Source organism: Mauremys reevesii, linkage group 19 (genome assembly GCF_016161935.1).
Source record: "Mauremys reevesii isolate NIE-2019 linkage group 19, ASM1616193v1, whole genome shotgun sequence".
Taxonomy (NCBI): Eukaryota; Metazoa; Chordata; order Testudines; family Geoemydidae; genus Mauremys; species Mauremys reevesii.
Window position 1 is genome coordinate 3,864,592 of NC_052641.1, and position 17,779 is coordinate 3,882,370.

At 55.7% G+C, this 17,779-nt stretch overlaps 1 protein-coding gene and 1 pseudogene across 1 annotated transcript in view; one reads left to right on the plus strand and one right to left on the minus strand.

Moving 5' to 3' along the window:
* The window catches only part of MAMDC4 (MAM domain containing 4), a 41,210-nt gene extending 29,920 nt beyond the window's left edge, over nt 1–11,290 (plus strand). The window contains exons 15-22 of the mRNA XM_039506977.1: nt 602–723; nt 1,242–1,332; nt 3,134–3,268; nt 4,140–4,274; nt 6,066–6,193; nt 8,453–8,567; nt 9,361–9,539; nt 11,045–11,290. Coding sequence (XP_039362911.1) covers nt 602–723; nt 1,242–1,332; nt 3,134–3,268; nt 4,140–4,274; nt 6,066–6,193; nt 8,453–8,567; nt 9,361–9,539; nt 11,045–11,110 — 971 coding nt within the window. The 3' untranslated portion in view covers nt 11,111–11,290. The remainder of the gene's footprint in view (nt 1–601; nt 724–1,241; nt 1,333–3,133; nt 3,269–4,139; nt 4,275–6,065; nt 6,194–8,452; nt 8,568–9,360; nt 9,540–11,044) is intronic.
* Nucleotides 11,291–11,373: 83 nt separating this feature from the next.
* On the minus strand, nt 11,374–17,651 carry LOC120386928 (annotated as a pseudogene).
* Between the last annotated feature and the right edge of the window lie 128 nt (nt 17,652–17,779).

Below are 17,779 nucleotides of genomic sequence, written 5' to 3' on the forward strand. Positions count from 1 at the left end.
CTCCTGTTCTTTTTGCGGATACAGACTAACACGGCTGCGACTCTGAAACCTGGACAAAGGGAGAGGGGGACAGCAGGAGGGGGACAGCCTGCTGGAGGGGTTTTTTTGTTTCAGTTTTGGGCTGGCTGGGAAGAGACAGGGAACCCCAAGTCTGGGGTCTAAGCTCCTTGCCCCCCAGAGGGACCTGGCTGAGGGGTCCTGGTTGTACCTACAAGCTCGGCTTGGGACTGTGTTCCTGTCATCTAATAAACCTTCTGTTTTACTGGCTGGCTGAGAGTCATGTGAATCGCAGGAAGTGGGGTGCAGGGCCCTGACTCCCCCACACTCCGTGACAGCCACACACTTGCTGGGTGAGCCACGGCCCTTCTTAGGGCTTGGTTCCCTCGCGGTAAACTGGGCATCCCAACCCCCCGCCCGTGACCTCACAGGGAGTGTGAGTAGGAGAGTGGGGAGCTTGGACCCAGGAACAAATCCCACTGGTGCCCAGGTGCAAGCTCCCACTAACACTGCCAGTGCCATGGGCTTGGTGGTGCCACTGCTCCCTGCCCTCTGCTCCAGTGGGTGGCCTCAGGAGATGTCACCTGTCTCTGGCTTTTGCTAGGTTCTCTGATGGTGTTTATGAAGGAGAAGGGGGTGCAGCGGAGGCTGTTCAGCGTGAGCTCAGTGCAGGGGGATGCTTGGCGCTATGGTAAAGTGACTGTCCAAGCGGCTGAGGACTGGCAGGTGAGACAGCCATGGGACCTGGTCCCTGACTGGCGCTCTGATGTGCTGGCAGTGCCTCTAAATAACAGGGTGATCAGTCAGATCCCAGCCTGAGTCAGAGAGGAGCTCCAGAGCCCTGGTGCCCTAACCCTGGAAGCCGCTCTCCAAGCAGAGATGTGCTCTGAGGGCCTTCCCCAGCCCCGGCTACTCCGCGGGCAGCCATCCGTGGGTGGAGGCTGGACTGGGCCTGCAAGTCCTCCATCGGAGCTGGGTTCTCATCTAGCCTAGGTAGGTTTTCCACCACGCGCCTCCCCGTGGCCAGCAGGGGGTTGGAAGGCTGCAGCAGACCTGGGCTGTCCTGGGGCACCAGGCTGTTGCTGCCTGGCTGAGACCCGTGGGGTTTATCAGGCTCTGGGAGATGGGGCAGACCAATGCCACGGGTGGGCCTGGCACCTCCCTTCCAGGCTGCATGAGTGTCCAGTCAGCTCTGGCTGGGCCTCCGGCCTGACCCTGACCCTGCTCCCTGCTCTCTTTGGCAGGCCGTGTTCGAGGTGGTGAGTGCTGGGGGTGAGCTCTCCTATGTCGCCCTCGATGATCTGCACCTGAAGGCCGGCAGCTGCCCAGAGCCAGGTACGGGGCTGGTAGTGCCCAGGGCCCACCGGGGCTGGGGCTGGCCAGACACAGCTCTTCAGGGCCGGGCAGTCTGAGCAGGGGGCAGTGAGGGGAGAACTGGCTGCAGGGGGTGGGTTCAGCTACACGGGAAAAGGGGGGCAGGGGGATGTTGAGGTGAGGACTGAGGGGGGGCGGTTGGCGCAAGGTGCCAGCCAGCACCGCGCAGAGTCTGGTCCCTCTTTGGCGCCTGCCTGCGGGAGGTCTCTGGCTGGCTTCTCTCTGCAGCTCCTACAGGACCACGGGGAGGGGGGCTGTACCCCAGGACAGGTCCTGGCCAGTTGTGTGTCAGTGTCAGAGTGGAAAGGCCAGGGGCGGCTGTGACACATGTACGCTGCTGTGCGCTGCAGGGTCAGACAGGAGCTGGCCCCTACCAACCCGAACATGGCGGCCAAGGCGGGGTTGGGAACCTGCTGCTCTGCCCAGGTGCGGCAGGTTTGTATAATTTTTGGTGGTGCCCAGAACGGGTCCAAGTCCCGCCCCCTCCCCAGCCTTGTAAACCCATATATATTTTTAAAAATAATGGACTGGAAACAGTAAGCGCTTAACAGTTTCCCTATATTGCACAATGTGGGGGCAGGGGATGAGGGCTCTGGGGTGGAGCCAGAGGGTTGAGGTGCAGGGGGATGAGGGCTCTGGCTGGGGCTGGGGATGAGGGATGTGAGGGGAGATCAGGGCTAGGGCAGAAAGTTGGGGTGTGGGGGGATGAGGGCTTTAGCTGGGGCTGAGGGGTTTGGGGTGTGGGAGGGGGCTCAGGGCTAGGGCAGAGGGTTGGGGTGCAGAGGGGGTGAGGGCTCTGGCTGGGGTGTGGGCTCTGGCGGGGGCTGGGGCTGAGGGGTTTGGGGTGTGGGAGGGGGCTCAGGGCTAGGGCAGAGGGTTGGGGTGCAGAGGGGGTGAGGACTCTGGCTGGGGTGTGGGCTGTGGTGGGGGCTGGGGATGAGGGGTTTGGGGTGTGGGAAGGGCTCAGACCCTGCCCCGAACATTGGTGGAGCCAGGACCCTGGGCCCTGAATTTGCTGGAGCCCGGGCACCACGGGTCCATAGAACTCGCAGCCCCTGGCTCTGCCCCAGGCCAGTGGAAGGGGACAGTGACCAGCATTTGGTGACCGGCATTGCAGGTTCTCGTCCCAGCCCCACGTCGCCCCATGCCTGGCATTGCCCGCTCCCCTGTGGCACAGGCCAGAGCTGTCATTGTGCCAGCTTGAGGGAGCCACCCCAGGCGCAGTGGCTCAGCTGACCCACCTCGCTAAACGCAGCGCTTCAGACAGCAGCTTCATTAGGCTTCTCCTACCTCTCGGGACAGTCACATCAGCTACTGCCACTGGGGCCAGGGCTGGAGGCTGGGGGGCTCCGAGCTTCCTCCAGGGCACGAGGTGCTGGCGGGAGGCAGGGGGGCTCATGCAGTACCACATACAGATCGATGTAGCTGTACATTGAGGGGTTATAAACCCCCCTCTCCCTCCAGCATCTGGTGCTGGCCACTGCTAGAGACAGGCCCAGGCTGGAGGGGCCAGAGGCCTTCCCAGCCTGGCAGTTCCTGTGTTCCCAGCACAGATTTACACTGGGGGCAAGGTGATGACTGGCCCCTGCCACTGTTTTCCTGTCTAGCAGCCCAGGCTCGTAGGGATGGGGCTGCCCAGAGGGGTCTTGCCAAGGGCCTGATCCTGCACTCCTCCCACTGAGAGCAGGGCGGGCCCAGAGGATGCCCTGGTGGCCCCATGAGCCATGCTCCTGTAATGGGGCAGGGGGTCTCTTGCTGGCAGGTTCCTGTGACTTTGAGTCAGACACTTGTGGCTGGACCAGCCCCTCAGACCGCACCCTGGGCAGCTACGCCTGGGGCTGGAGGAGCGGAGCCAGCCCGGGCCCCGAGGTGGACCACACGCTGGGCACGACAGCAGGTGAGAGGCACTCTTGGCCAGGTAGGAGCGGAGATGGGGCTGCTGGGTGGAGGCATCTGGGGTGGGGGGTCCTGACTGGCCTGGGGCGGGGGAGTCGAAGGGACCCACACACTGATGGACAGGGATGGGGAGCTGGGCAGGTAGCCCTCACCATGCAGCCTTCCTGTGAGGGGGTGGGCAGCAGAGAAGGGGGTGGGGGGCTCAGGGTTTGGGCAGGGAGGCTCCTCATTTCAGGACAGTGTCCCGGGCTGGAGGGGGGGGGCACCACCCCCGTGGCGCTCTGACCCAGGCTGCGGGGGGGGGGGGGGTGGCACCACCCCCATGGCACTCTGATCCGGGCTGCAGTGGAGGTGGGGAGCAATGAGCCCTTCTGTGGAGTCTGACTTCAGGTTTCTAGCTGGGGGAACTGGGGCCCACTGCAGGGAACATGGAGTGCAACACCTCCTGCCCATGGGTAGCTGGGCAGATCCGCCTGTCTGGGTCTGGCCAGGCTCCCGTCGCATGCTGTGTGCAGCTGCCAGGCCTGGCAGCCCTGGACTCTGACACCCTGTTTCTGCCCAGCACCAGCCCGGCTCAGGAAGCAGCAGGGCACATCCCTGCCCTTCTGCACCAACATGGCCCTGCCTGTGGACCCCTTGGGGGTGAGGGGCCCTGTGGCTGCCCGCGGGGGAAGGGCGTGTCCTGGGAGTCCCCGCAACAGGCCGGTGAAGCAGAGCACTGCCTAGGACCCAACCCAAGGGGCTTGGGCAGGGTCAGATCAGGAGCCCTGGGCCACGGTGGGCAGAAGGCCACAGGGAGATGAGGGGTGGGCAGACCCGACCTGGCCTGCAAAAAGAGGCTGGCACTGCACTCCTGCTGATCTCCCCCACAGGTCGCTACGTTTACTTTGATGTCAGCGTGCTGGGTCCCGGGGGGAACGCCGCCTGGCTGCTGAGTGAGCACCTGCCCCCCACCACGGGCGCCTGCCTCCGCTTCTGGTACCACATGGACTTCCCAGAGCACTTCTGTGAGTGACGCCTACTGCCACAGCCTGGGGCCTTCGCCCACATGGGGGGTGGCCAAAGGGGCAGGGCTGGCGCGTGAGAGGCAAAGGGCTGGGGCCAGCTGAGCTGCAGTCATTGTGCTACTCCAGCTGGGGAGACGCAGAGCTCCCACCTGGGGCTAAATCCTGGGCCAGAGGGAATTCTCTCAACAGGCTGATGAAGCCAAGAGCTGAGGGCCGGCCGGGCTGGTCTAGGGCCCGGGGGCACTAATTGTGGGGTGGCCCCACCCCGCCGGTAAGAGCAGCTGCACAAGGGCTTGGGGGGCTTGTGGGCAAGATGGTCGGCCTAAGCTGGTCTGCCTGGGCAGCGGGACTCGTCCCTGCCTGCTGCCCTGGCCCAGGGGCTCCAGCCAGCCGAGCTGATGCTGAGGGGGGGTGATGCTCAGGGCTGGTGCAAGGATGTTTCGCGCCCTAGGCGAAACTTCCACCTTGCGCCCTCCCCCCTCCCCGAGCCCTGCAGCAGCTCCCTGCCCCCTACCCTGCCCTGAGGTGCCCCCCCCCTGACAGCTCCCCCCCCCCAGGGAGCCGTGCAGTAGCTCCCCACTCCAGCTCACCTCTGCTCCACCCCCTCCCCGAGCCCTGCGGCAGCTCCCCCCTCCAATCCTGAGGCACCTCCCCGCGGCAGCTCCCACCCCTGTGCCCTGAGGCACCCCGCCCGTGGCAGCTCCCCACCCCAGCTCACCTCTGCTTCACCCCCTCCCGAGCCCTGCAGCAGCTCCCCCGCCCTGAGGCGCCCCGCGGCAGCTCCCCACCCTGAGGCACCCCCGCAGCAGCTCCCCACCCCCTCCGCCCTGAGGCACACCCCCTGCGGCAGCTCCCACCCCCGCTGGGGAGCTGTGCGGCAGCTCCCCGACACCGGGGAGCCGTGCGGCAGCTCCCCACCCCAGCTCACCTCTGCTCCACCCCTCCCGAGCCCCGCGGCAGCTCCCCACCCCGTGCCCTGAGGCACCCCCATGGCAGCTCCCACCCCAGCTCACCTCTGCTCCACCCCTCCCGAGCCCTGCGGCAGATCCCACTCCCCTCCGCCTGAGGTGCCCCCGTGACAGCTCCCCTCCCCGGCCTGGGGAGCCGTGCGGCAGCTTCCCGCCCCAGCTCACCCCTGCTCCACCTCCGCCCCGAGTACGCCGTCGCTGCTCCACTTCTCCCATCTCCCAGGCTTGCGGCGCCTAAGCTGAGTGGCACCGCAAGCCTGGGAGGCGGGAGAAGTGAAGCAGCGACGGCGTGTTCGGGGAGGAGGCGGATCAGGGGAGAGCTGGGGCGGGGGGGTTCCCCTGCGTGCCGCCCCCCCTTACTTGCTGCAGGCGCCCTCCCCGTGCCCCCCTGCCCCAGCTCCCGCCGCCTAAATGCCAGTGGCAACCGGGCCGGCCGAAGATCCGGCTGCCGCGGTCACCGCCAAAGAAAACGCCCCCCCCCCCCCAAATCCTAGTGCCCTAGGTGACCGCCTAGGTCGCCTAATCGGTTGCACTGGCCCTGGTGATGCTGCACAAGAAGTCAGGGGTTGGAGCTGGAAGTCAGGACTCAGGGGTTCTAGTCCCAGCCCTGACACTGACTGGCTGTGTAACCCTGGCAAGTCACTGCCCTCCCCATGCCTCAGTTTCCCTCTCTGGTCCGGGGGGGGGCTCAGGTTTACCCCCCAATGTCTGAGCTGCTCTGGGCCCTGTGAGTGGTGGGGTTAGCCCAGGCAAAGGCTGAGCTCTGGGCTGTTTTCCCTGGGTGTCTGCATTGACCGTGGCCCCGCGTCCGTCTCTGGAGCAGACAGCGGCGAGCTGAGGGTGAAGCTGTACAGCACGGCAGGGGAACTCACCGTCTGGTGCGCCCGAGGGCACCAGGGCCACGGCTGGCGGAACAGGACCATCTCTGTGCAGAACACTCTGGAGTTCCAGGTAATGGTTGGCAGCTGCCCAGAGCTGCCTGGAGAGCGTTGGCATGGCTCTGCCAGCAGATCTCCTGCCACTGCTGGAGCTGGAGCACTAGTGATGGAGGAGCCCACCTGCTGGCTCACCATGGGAGAGTCAGGCAGGTTGAGTGCTGGGGGCATCCCTGGCCTGCAAGCGGGCACCTGGCACTGGGGCAAGCTGAGCGGGGCAGGCGCAGAGTGTCCCTAGCCTGTGAGCAGGCACCCCACCACCAGCCTTTGCCTTTAGAAATGTCGGTAGTGCACTCTGAGCCCAGGCCCAGCCAATCCACGGCGGGAAGGAAGAGCAAGTACCACGTTGTGAGACTTCCCTGGGGTGCAACCTGGAACTGGGGCACCACTGAGCCCTCTGGGCCCCTCTCCCACTGTGAGGCTGTGACAAGCTGCAATCCTCTCCAGGACTTGCACTCACACAGCCCCACACAAACAGGGACACACCCAGCTGCAGTTACATGAAGGCTTCTCTTAGCCACTCATGAACTAACTACAGAGAGGCTCCAGACAGTCCTCTCCAGCTCCTCAGCCTGGGCCCTCAGAACTGTCCTGTCCTGCCCTGGTCAAAAGCCTGGCCAGTGTAAAGTTTATTATCCAGGCCACCCCTCCCTCAATGTGCAGATCATATGCACAGGCTTTTATTAACTGAGCTAAGATTTTTCATGCACTACACTCAAACCACACTGTTTTTAGGTAAAATATAAAACAGCTTTATTAACTACAGAAAGCTTGTTTGTAAGTAATAGCATACAGATCAAAGTTGGTTACCTAAGAAATAAACAAAATCGCAATCTAAGTTCTATACACCGGACAGGATTTGGATTAAGCCGTGTCTCAGCCTGATAGTACAAACAGTCCCCCAATCTTCCATGCACAGGCTGGGCTTCCTTCTTTCCCGCCTGGGACCCCTCCTCAGTTCAGTCCTTTGCTTTCCAAATGTCTTTCCAGGTGTTGAGTTGTGGGAGGAGTGAGGCCAAAGGGTGATGTCATTTCCCCCTTTTAGAATTTCTTCCATGCAGAGGGAACTTCTTTGTTCCAAGTAAAGTCCCCAGTACAGTTTGTGGAAAACTACAGGCACAAGATGGAGTCCAGTATCATATGATCCAGTCACATGCCCTTGCATGCTTCAAGAAGTCATGGCAGGGACCATTACCCATATTGTCTAGAAAGTCACAGGAAAGACCGGTTTCAGAGTAGCAGCCGTGTTAGTCTGTATCCGCAAAAAGAACAGGAGTCCTTGTGGCACCTTCGAGACTAACACATTTATTTGAGCAGAAGCTTTCGTGGGCTCCAGCCCACTTCATTGGACGCATACTGTATGTTCCATTCTATGCATCCAGTGAAGTGGGCTGGAGCCACAAAAGCTTATGCTCAAATAAATGTGTTAGTCTCTAAGGTGCCACAAGGACTCCTGTTCTTTTCACAGGCAAGACCATGAGGTGAGGCTGCCCATTGTGTTCACTGATGGGCTGTTACCTTGAATAGGTCACGCACAAGGTGCTGGCTAGACTAGATGTAAACTAACTTGTGGGAGTTACCCAGGAGCAAGCACATGTGAGATACTGATACAATGCTCATAACTCCAGATACAAATCGGGTGACCAGACAGCAAGTGTGAAAAATCAGGACAGGGGTTGGGGGAATAGGCACCTGTATAAGATAAAGCCCAAAGATCGGGACTGTCCCTATAAAATCGGGACGTCTGGTCACCCTAGATACAAAGGTGAGACCTGCACACAAATGGGATAATCAGACTCAGCAAACCGTAACTTTTCCATTGACACCTCCCAGGACAGGTGTTGTAGAAGATGCATCATAATGACACCATAATCCTATCAGTGTGGGGACTATGGAGCGCAGTGTCACACACGTGTCTGTGCGTTTGGGAAGCAGGGGCCCTAGGGCTGGTGGATGCTGCCCGTGCAGCTGGTTGCCCCAGTGGAAATAGCCCAATGGAACCAACCTGCCCCTGCCCCCACCAGGTTGAGTTCAGTTCCTTGCCAAGGCCGTTTGTCTTTAGCCTCTGCTCACAAGATGCCATTGGCTTAGGGGGCAGTGGGCTCTCTCCACCCTGCAGTCAGGCCCCTGCTCCTCTCCTGGCTGGGTGCTGCCCCAGCAGCCCTTCCTCTGGAGTGCCCTCCAGTGCTGGGGGCTGAGCAGCGACGCTGCTCTCCCATCCCCCTCCCCTGGGGGCTGTGCTGGGGTTCAGGCTGGATTCCTGCTCTCCCTGCAGATTGTCTTTGAAGTGGCCAATGGCATGTGGCCTGCCGGGGGAACCATCGCCTTGGACGATATCACGTACCATGCTGGAGAGGGCTGCCATGGCGACGGTTTGGGCCAGATGGCAGGTGAAGCCGATTCCAACCCAGTCAGAAGTCGGAGCAGCTGTGCCTTCAGCAAGGCACTACTGCCGAGCACCCCTATTCCCCACCCATCTGTGCGACCCATGGCACAGCCCCCATTGGACAGGGCAGGGTGGGGCGGGGAGTTGTGGCAGAGAAACGAGTCACCTGACTGGACAGGGAATTAGAGGCAGAGTTGGGCATAGGACCCAGGAGTCCTGACTCCCTGCCCCTTTGCCTTCAGCACAAGAACATCCCTTTCCCCTTCTGCTTGTACACTGGCCCGCCTGGAGCTCTCGCCCTGGCACGCCGCAGTGGGCTGCTCTCTCCTGCTGCAGCTGGGGGAGGCCATGTGCAGGGGGGAGGAGAGGCTGAATGCTCTTCTGGGCCTGCTCTCCCACGGGGGCTCCCTGGGCAGGCAGGGAGGGGGAGGGGCACACGGGTGCTGGTCCTGTGGGTGAGCTGGGAAAGCAAGGCCAGCAGCCGGGGGGAGGGGCCTGGGCTGGAGCTAGTCCCTGCTCTCCCAGGAGGGCCCCTCAGAGCGAGGCCACTGAAGGGTTAACGCTGGCAGTGATAGTTACTGCTGCCTTTGGCCACTGCTCTGCCCTTGTGCTCTCAGGCGGAGTCAGGCAGCTGGGGATGTCAGGCGGGTGGAGGAGACGAGCAGCAGGGACCCCATGGTGCAGATTGAGCCCCTGAAACCAGGTGCTGGGGCCTAGCTCACCTCACTGGTGGCGATGGTGCAGGGCCTGGCCCAGCACAGCATCTTCCTGTGCTCAGCACCCGCTTCTGCTTGCAGGTGGGACACCTGCCCCAGGCGCTGTGGCTGCCGTGGTGATTGGCAGCCTCCTGGCCACGCTCTGCCTGCTCCTGCTAGCCTGGGGCATGTGCTGCTGGCGGAAGAGGAGGGTGGCAGCGGGCAGGATGCCAGAGGAGAGGGCCGCCAGCCAAGGCTTTGACAACATCGCGTTTAGAGACGTAAGGAACCGCAGCTCACTCTGCTGGGGCTCGGGGGTGGGGTTAAGTGAAGGGCCACTAGGGGCTTTGCTGCTTTATCCAGCCGCTGCCTTTAGAGCTTGACTAGGAGGGTGCCGGGGAGGAGAGAGGAGATGAATGACTGACCACTGCCACTCTAAGTCCCTCTCCCCACCCCCCGCCCAACAATACCAGCTCCCACCGCATTGCAGCTGCAGGTAATCTGACACCTGCCAGTTTTGGCCCTTTTCATTCCTGGAGGACTAGAAACTGCTCGTGCTGTGAGTTCACTGTGCAGCTACCCTGACACAGACTCAGCAGTGAGGCTGCACCCAACCCTGCCCCAGCACAAGGACCAGGCCTGCCCCAGCAATACCCCAGGGCCCTGCCCATCCCTGCCAGGTGCACCAGGTGTGGCCAGGCAGGCTCCAAGTGTGGAGCAGATTAGTGTGGGGCAAGCTGGGTTCAGGGGATCTGGATTCACAGGGGCTTGTTGGGTAATGGAACTCTGCAGGGGGGTCCAGGTGAAGGTGGTTGGGGCTCAGTGAGGGAGGTCTGGACTTGTGGGGGGATAGAGCTCAGCAGGGGGAGTATCCATATGCAGCTGGTTGGGACTTGGTAGGGTGGGGATCCGGGTGCAGGAGGCTTTCCAGGGAGGTCCAGGTGCAAGGGGAGTGGGGCTCATCAGGGGCAGTTCTGGGTGCAGCTCATTGGGAGAGTCTAGGGCTGAAGGGGTCAATGTACAGGGATGGAGCGGAGCAGATCCCTGTACAGGGATCCCTCCTCCTGCAGCTGAGGAGCAATGGATGCAGGAAGCAGTGGGGGTGGGGTGAGTTTTCAGAGCTTCCTACAGCCAAGGGAGAAATCTGGGGGGGTGGGTCTGAGACAGCCCCAATGCCATGCAGGGGAAGTGGAAGTCCCGTCCTCCCCAGCCCAGCCGGGACTAGCACCTGAGCCCAGGGCAGCGTAGAAGCCACCAACCAGGTCTCCTCCAGGCCCGCAGCCTGCCCCAGAGTGATTTACCTCTCTTGTGGCGGCCCTAGGCGCCCAAACCATACTGCTGGGAAGGGCTGTATGACCGCTCTTGTGGCTTCCCTTTGCTGCTGCAGAAGAAAGTCACTTTTCTGCAGAGAAGCTAAGAAATCTGCAGCAGACAAATTCTGTGCATGTGCAAGGGTGCAGAATTTCCCCAGGAGTAAAGTTGAGCAGCTTATCAGCTTTGGCCCTATGCAGCAATACAGCAGCCAATGCCAATGGTGGAAGGTTGCCCAAGATCCCTCACTGACTGCTGGCTAGATGGCAGCTATGAACTCCTCAAACCCTCCTCTTTAGAACAGAGCAGGAGGTGGTAGTAGACACCACAACCATCAGTGCTGATTGATGTTCTTCACCCCATGGCTATTACATTTTCCTCCCCTCTTTGAGCTGGCTGGCAGGGAACAGTTATACACTTCATTAGATGGGGCCTAAGCTAATTACAACCAATTCCTGCTCACCTTTAATTCCAGGACAGGGTCACTATAACTCCACTACCTGCGGATGAGGAAGCAGAACCAGATGCGAGCCTCTCATAGTAGGCACCTGCTTGTACTGTAGCTGCACATACAGAATGAAACATGGGTTCTGCAAGGCCTCACGCTCCTCCAGCAACAGTGGGCTCAACTTGCATTTCCACGGCTACTCTTGAAACGGTTTTGCCTATTGACTAAAATGGAAGCTTTAGTTGAGACAAACAAGGTCAGCTGGAGGGAGGAATACAAGCCCCTTTTTGAACTTAGAGTGTGAACAGATCCTGTATAACAACTTCCTGAAGCATGTTCAAGAGAGTCCATCAGTGCTGTCATATTCTTGCAGTTTCCCCATATAGTATTGCCCTTTCCATATGAAGATCTGTCCCCTTGATTTTATCTAAAATAAAATGAATTCTATAAACGTCAGATTTCTGAAGACTGTGTAACTGAGTGTGTTTCAGTCTGTTCCACACAATTGTCTGTGGTCACAGATTTTAGTTGAAGCACTGCCTCCAAATACAACACAGCTATTCTCTATTGTTCTCTATTTTTCTATCCAAGACTAAGTATACTCCAGCTATTTAACAAATGCCTTAACCACTACACTAAGGCATATCATGACATCATCTGGATTAAAGCTATTTCCTTGTTCTTCCAAAGGCGTATTCATAAAAATTTGTACTCCAAGCTCCTCACTTTTCTGTAAAACCCATTCATCATACTTCCACACTAGTGCTTGGTTTGAGCAGAAGGTAAGGAATTCTATTTTATACTCATAACGGTCCAAATGTGTAGAATCTTGAATGTCTCCATTAACTATTTTAACCCATAACTGAAGTGCTGCAGCATCCTGACCAGTGTAGTGATACAGGAGTCTAAGCGCAAAATCCTTTGTGTTTCTCCAGCCAAGTAGCACTATCTGTCAGAAGACAGAAATTCTGAGACCAGTAGATCCAGAAGGCTTTCATGATTAGCCTCTGCATATAGCTTGAGCACAGCTGTAGCAATATCTTCCTTGAAGCCATTTGCAACTTCAGTGCTGTGGCCTTCATTCAAATAACTCAGGAGGAATGGTTTGCACTTAGTCATCTTCTCCTGATCCCCTTAGGCCAGCTGGTTTAAGTCAGCATACTTGTAAAGAGGCTGATGAGACCGTATGAATGAAGAGGAAGCAGGCAAAAGGAAGGGGTAGAGAGTGATCAGCTCCCAGACATCAAGTCGGTCGCTTCTGAAGAGTTCTTTTGCTTCTAGGAACTGAAGCTGTGCCAAGTGTATAAAACCTGCTTGCTCCAAGATTCGTTTGTACATTACCTGAAATTTCTCTTTTGGAATATTCATAGAAGATTGGGGTTGGAAGAAATCTCAGGAGGTATCTAGTCCAACCCCCTGCTCAAAGCAGGACCAACCCCAACTAAATCATCCCAGCCAGAGCTTTGTCAAGTCAGGCCTTAAAAATCTCCAAGGAAGAAGATTCCACCACTTCCCTAGGTAACCCATTCCAGTGCTTCACCACCCTCCTAGTGAAAAAGTTTTTCCTGCTATCCAACCTAGACCTCCCCCACTGCAACTTGAGACCATTATTCCTTGTTCTGTCATCTGCCACCACTGAGAACAGCCGAGCTCCATCCCCCTTGGACCCCCCTTCAGGTAGTTAAAGGCTGCTATCAAATCCCCCCTCACTCTTCTCTTTTGCAGACTAAAGGCCAGTTCCCTCAGCCTCTCCTCATAAGTCATGTGCCCCAGCCCCCTAATTATTTTCATTGCCCAGCTTTTCTAAATAGTCCTTAACATGTTCTTTCACCACTGAGGGTTGCTCACCTCCTCCCCATACTGTGCTGTCCAGTGCAGCAGTGTGGGAGCTGATCTTGTCTGTGAAGACCAAGGCAAAAAAAGCATTGAGTACTTCAGTTTTTTCCACATCATCTGTCATTAGGTCACCTCCCCCATTCAGTAAGGGGCCCACACTTTCCCTGCCCACCTTCTTGTTGCTAACATAGGTTTCTACAGGTTTCTTGTTATCCTTCATATCCCTTGCTAGCTGCAACTCTAATTGTGCTGCATGCTCAAGCAATATTTTTATACTCTTCCCTAGTCATCTGTCCAAGTTTCCACTTCTTGTGAGCTTCCTTTTTGTGTTTAAGCTCACTGAAGATTTCTGTTAAGCCAAGCTGGTCGCTTGCCATATTTGCTACTCTTTCTGCACATCGGAATGGTTCCTGCACCCTCAATAAGTCTTCTTTAATATACAGCCAGCTCTCTTGGCCTCCTTTCCCCTTCATATTCGCCTCACAGGGGATCCTACCCATCAGTTCCCCGAGGAGTCAAAGTCTGCTTTTCTGAAATCCAGGGTCCATATTCTGCTGCTCTACTTTCTTCCTTTTGTCAGGATCCTGAACTCGACCATCTCATGGTCACTGCTGCCCAGGTTGCCACCCACTTCTACTTCCCCTCCCAATTCTTCCCCATTTGTGAGCAGCAGGTCAAGAGGAGCACAGCCCCTAGTAGGTCCTCCAGCACTTGCACCAGGAAGTTGTCCCAAACACTCTCCAAAAACTTCCTGGATTGTCTGTGCACTGCTGATATCAGGATGATTCAAGTCCCTCATGAGAGCCAGGGCCTGTAATCTGAAAGCTTGTTAGTTGTCCGAAGAAAGCCTCGTCTACTGCATCTTCCTGGTCTGGTGGTCTATAGCAGATGTCCATCACGACATCACCCTTGTTGCTCTCGCCTCTAAACTTAACCCAAAGACTCAACAGGCTTTTCTCCAGTTTCATATTGGAGCTCTGAGCAATCATACAGTGCAACTCATCCACCTTTTCTCTCCCGTTGTCCGTCCTGAAGTTTATACCCCATCCATGACAGTGTTCCAGTCATGTGAGTTACCCCACCAAGTCTCTGTTATTCCAATCACATCATAGTTCTTTGACTGTGCCAGGACTTCCAAATTCTTACTGCTTGTTTCCCAGGCATCTTGCGTTCATGTACAAGCACCTAAAATAAGTAGCCGATTGCCCTACTTTCCCAGTATGAATCAGGAGGCCTCCCCTGTTGTGCCCGCCTCCTTGTGTTTCCTCCAGTATCCCACTTCCTCATTTACCTCTGGGCTTAGATCACCATGCCCCACTCAACCTAGTTTAAAGCCCTCCTCACTAGGTTAGCCAGCCTGCCTGCGAAGATGCTCTTCTCTCTCTTCGTTAGGTGGATCCCATCTCTTCCTAGCAATCCTCCTTCCTGGAACAACATCCCACGGTCAAAGAATGCAAAGCCCTCTCTCCGACACCACCTGCGCAACCAGGCATTTACCTCCACAATTCGATGCCCCCTACCGTGGCCTTTTCCTTCAATAGGGAGGATGGACGAGAACACAACTTGCATCTCAAACTCCTTTATCCTTCCCAGAGCCACATTGTCTGCAGTGACCCACTCAAGGTCATTCTTGACGGTATCATTGGTGCCCATGTGGAGAAGCAGGAAGGGGTAGCGGTCTGAGGGCTTGATCAGTCTCGGCAGACACTCCGTCACATCCTGAATTCTAGCTCCAGGCAAGCAGCACACGTCTCGAGTTTCCCGGTCTGGTCGGCAGATGGATGACTCCGTTCCCTTTCGGGGGGAGTCCCCAACCACCACCACCCATCACCACTCCCAAGAGGAGGAGGTCATGGAACCCCATCCCTAGGACAATGCATGCATCCCATGCCTTCCAGTCAATGGGGTCTCCTTCTGATCCCTTCCCTCAGATGAGTCTGCCAAACCATTCTCCACCATAATACCTGTGCAGAGAGCCTGAAAACGGTTTCTTACCTCTATCTGCATTCGAGGTAAAGGGTTCTCCTCTTTCTTCTTCTTCTGGAGGTCACATGCTGCCAATTTTCTTCCCTGTTCTGCACTGCACCCTCTGATTCTTTAGCTTGCTGTACCAAACGCTGTCTTCTATCCAGAAAATCTTCATTTTCTCTGATGCAACACAGGGTTGATACTTGGGTCTCTAGTCCTTTAACCTTCTCTTCCAATATGGAGACCAGCTTGCACTTCGTACACATGAAGTCGCTTCTGTCCTCTGGGAGAAAGAAACATGGCACATCCTGTGCAGGTAACAACAGCTGATCGCTCACTATCCCATAATGTCTTCCTCTTCAGTGTTGTATTTACTGCACACAGAAGCCTGAAAATCAACAAAAAACTCTGTGGGAACTCCCCCAAAGCGAACTCCTAGGCAAACTCCCTCTGTTTACCTGTCCTCTGTTGGCTGCTCACTTGGTTCACAACTGGCTGCTTTTTTATATGTTCCTTCGGGCTCCCTTTACTAAGATTAGGACGTCTTCCACTCTGACTGGTTAGAAGATCTTGAATCTGCCTTTCCAAAGGTAATGGCACCAAGATGTACACACCTTTATTGGTAGCTATAATTACCTTCGCTTCAAAGTCTTGTAGGATGTGGCCTTCCTTAAAAGGTAGGGTCTGTTCTGTTTTCCTTGTTGATCCAGCATGCACTGTAATAAACTTCATCTAGAGCAACTCCGTAAGGAAAACACAGGGCTGCTCCAATCACAGTCTCTGACCAGTGCACAGGAGCACTCTGGGAAATGCCATCCTGTGACGAGTCCACTGCCCCGCCCCTCTTCCTGGGCCCGCTGGCTGTCCCAATAAAGTGCAGAGAGGCCTCCAGTTATGCAGCACCCCTGGCTTTATTTACACACACAGTTCTCCCACCACCAGTGTTGAGCTATATACAAGGCATGCAGGGTTAGTTCCCTTTTCCTGCAGTCAGCCCACAGCTAGGAGACTGACCTTTCCCCTGGCTGGCTTTTCTGCGGGCTCCCAGCCCTTGTAACTGCTGACTTGTCAGACCCGCAGGTGGAGCCAATCCACAGGCCAGGCATCAGGTCTGTTTCACCAGCCCCAACCTATTTCTCTTGATTGGAGCTGGCTGAGCAGGGGTAATTAGGTGCTTTTGCACCAGCACCCTGCTACACATCCACATTTGCAAACATACCTAATCCAGGTCCAGCCAGCAGAAACTTCTGTCTGCCTATCCTTTTCACAACTGGCCATTTCTCATCACTGCGAGGTGCCAGCATTATAATTCAATATGATATATTGTGTAGTGAGTGCAAGGCATAAGTAATGACCATCTACCATGGCACAGGATTACTCCATAATGAACACTTCCTTCACTATCTGGACTCTATCCTCATACACCATGAACATCTGGATGGTCTGCCGTTTCACTAAGATAATGCAAACTTCTACACAAAAAGGGTCCCCACTCATAGGGTTTTCATTTAATGTGAATGTCACAGCTCCTTTGATTCTAGCTCCAGTGGGGATAGGTTCCAGGTTCATCATGTTAACTAATATTATTGGGTTATCACAAAGCACCAGTAGCTGTTGAGTGCTGAAGCTGCTTTCAGCTCACTGACCGCTTTCTTGAAGCCCAAGTGTTTATGCAGTTGTTTGGTGGCAGCAAAAGTTATTTTTTCAGCTGATGATATCCTCTCTTACTAGGAAGTGAAAGACAAAACAGTCATTGATTCCAATATAGATGTTTTCCTCCACAGCACTCAATGCACTGAACATCAATTTGAGCTTTGTCTCCCATTAGCATCTCCTGCTCAACAGCAGGAATGAGCTTAAAAGGCCTTCACGCTCATTGTGTCTTCTGGATGATCTGCGGGGCTGTCAGGGCCGAGACCGCTGGCTCCGAGTCCAGGACTGGTTGGTGTCTGGCAAATACCGGATCAGACACAAACAGGAATTATGTATTTAAATTAAATAAGACACAGCTACAGGGAAGAAGCTGGAGCTCGTGACTGTCAGGGGTCGGCTTGACAAGGTTTTTATAATTTCAAGGGATATAATTTTAAGCCTTTTTTATCCATTTTTAATGTTCACTTGGGGAAAACTGGGGGGAGGGGAGAATGATTCTTAATGACAGAAGTTGAAATTCAAAGAGAGTTAAGATTTTGCAACCATTAAAAAAAACCTGTTAACATCATGCACCACTATATACAAAGTAAAGATCCTTAAACTAAGTTCTCAAGCAGCATTTTTCTGTCAGTTTCCATTATTGATGGAAATGGTCATTTTGGGAGGGTAAGGTGTAAGTGCCGTGTAATGATAAATCTGCATCAAAGGTACCTTCCAAGCCTAGTCATGGGTACCTGCATCAAAAGCAGCTGTGAGCACCTAGGAATTACTTCTCCAAGAAGCAGGGTAGAAATGGCCCTGTTTTGTAGCAATCTAGTACTGTTATTCTACAATAAGTACAGCTATGTATCAAACCAATTTCTCCCTTTACAATCTCAGAAGCTATTTGATTAAAATCTTAATCTGACTCTTTATTAATCTCTTAAACACTATACAACCTTCAGTATGTCAGAGTTATCTTCAAATAAAAAGAAGTGAGTGCTGGTTATTAGAAGCTCCTTAAGTCCAAAGACTGGCCCCCAAAGGGGATAGTACACCAGCTGAACTTAGAGATGGATGGTGCAATAGCTACAGCCATTGCCTTGGATTCAAGTCCAAGCTCTGCCACAGTTTGTGTATGACCTTGGGCAAACCACTTACTGTATCTCACCATCCCTTTTCCCTCCATCAAAGGCATGCTGAGGAGAAGTCAGGGTGAAATGGTTGCATTGCATTAGTACTCAGAGCATGAGCTAAACTCCCCAGGTGCACTGGGCTCCAGGGAGCAACAGAGAGAATGAAGAACGGGGTCATTTTGGAGTCCTA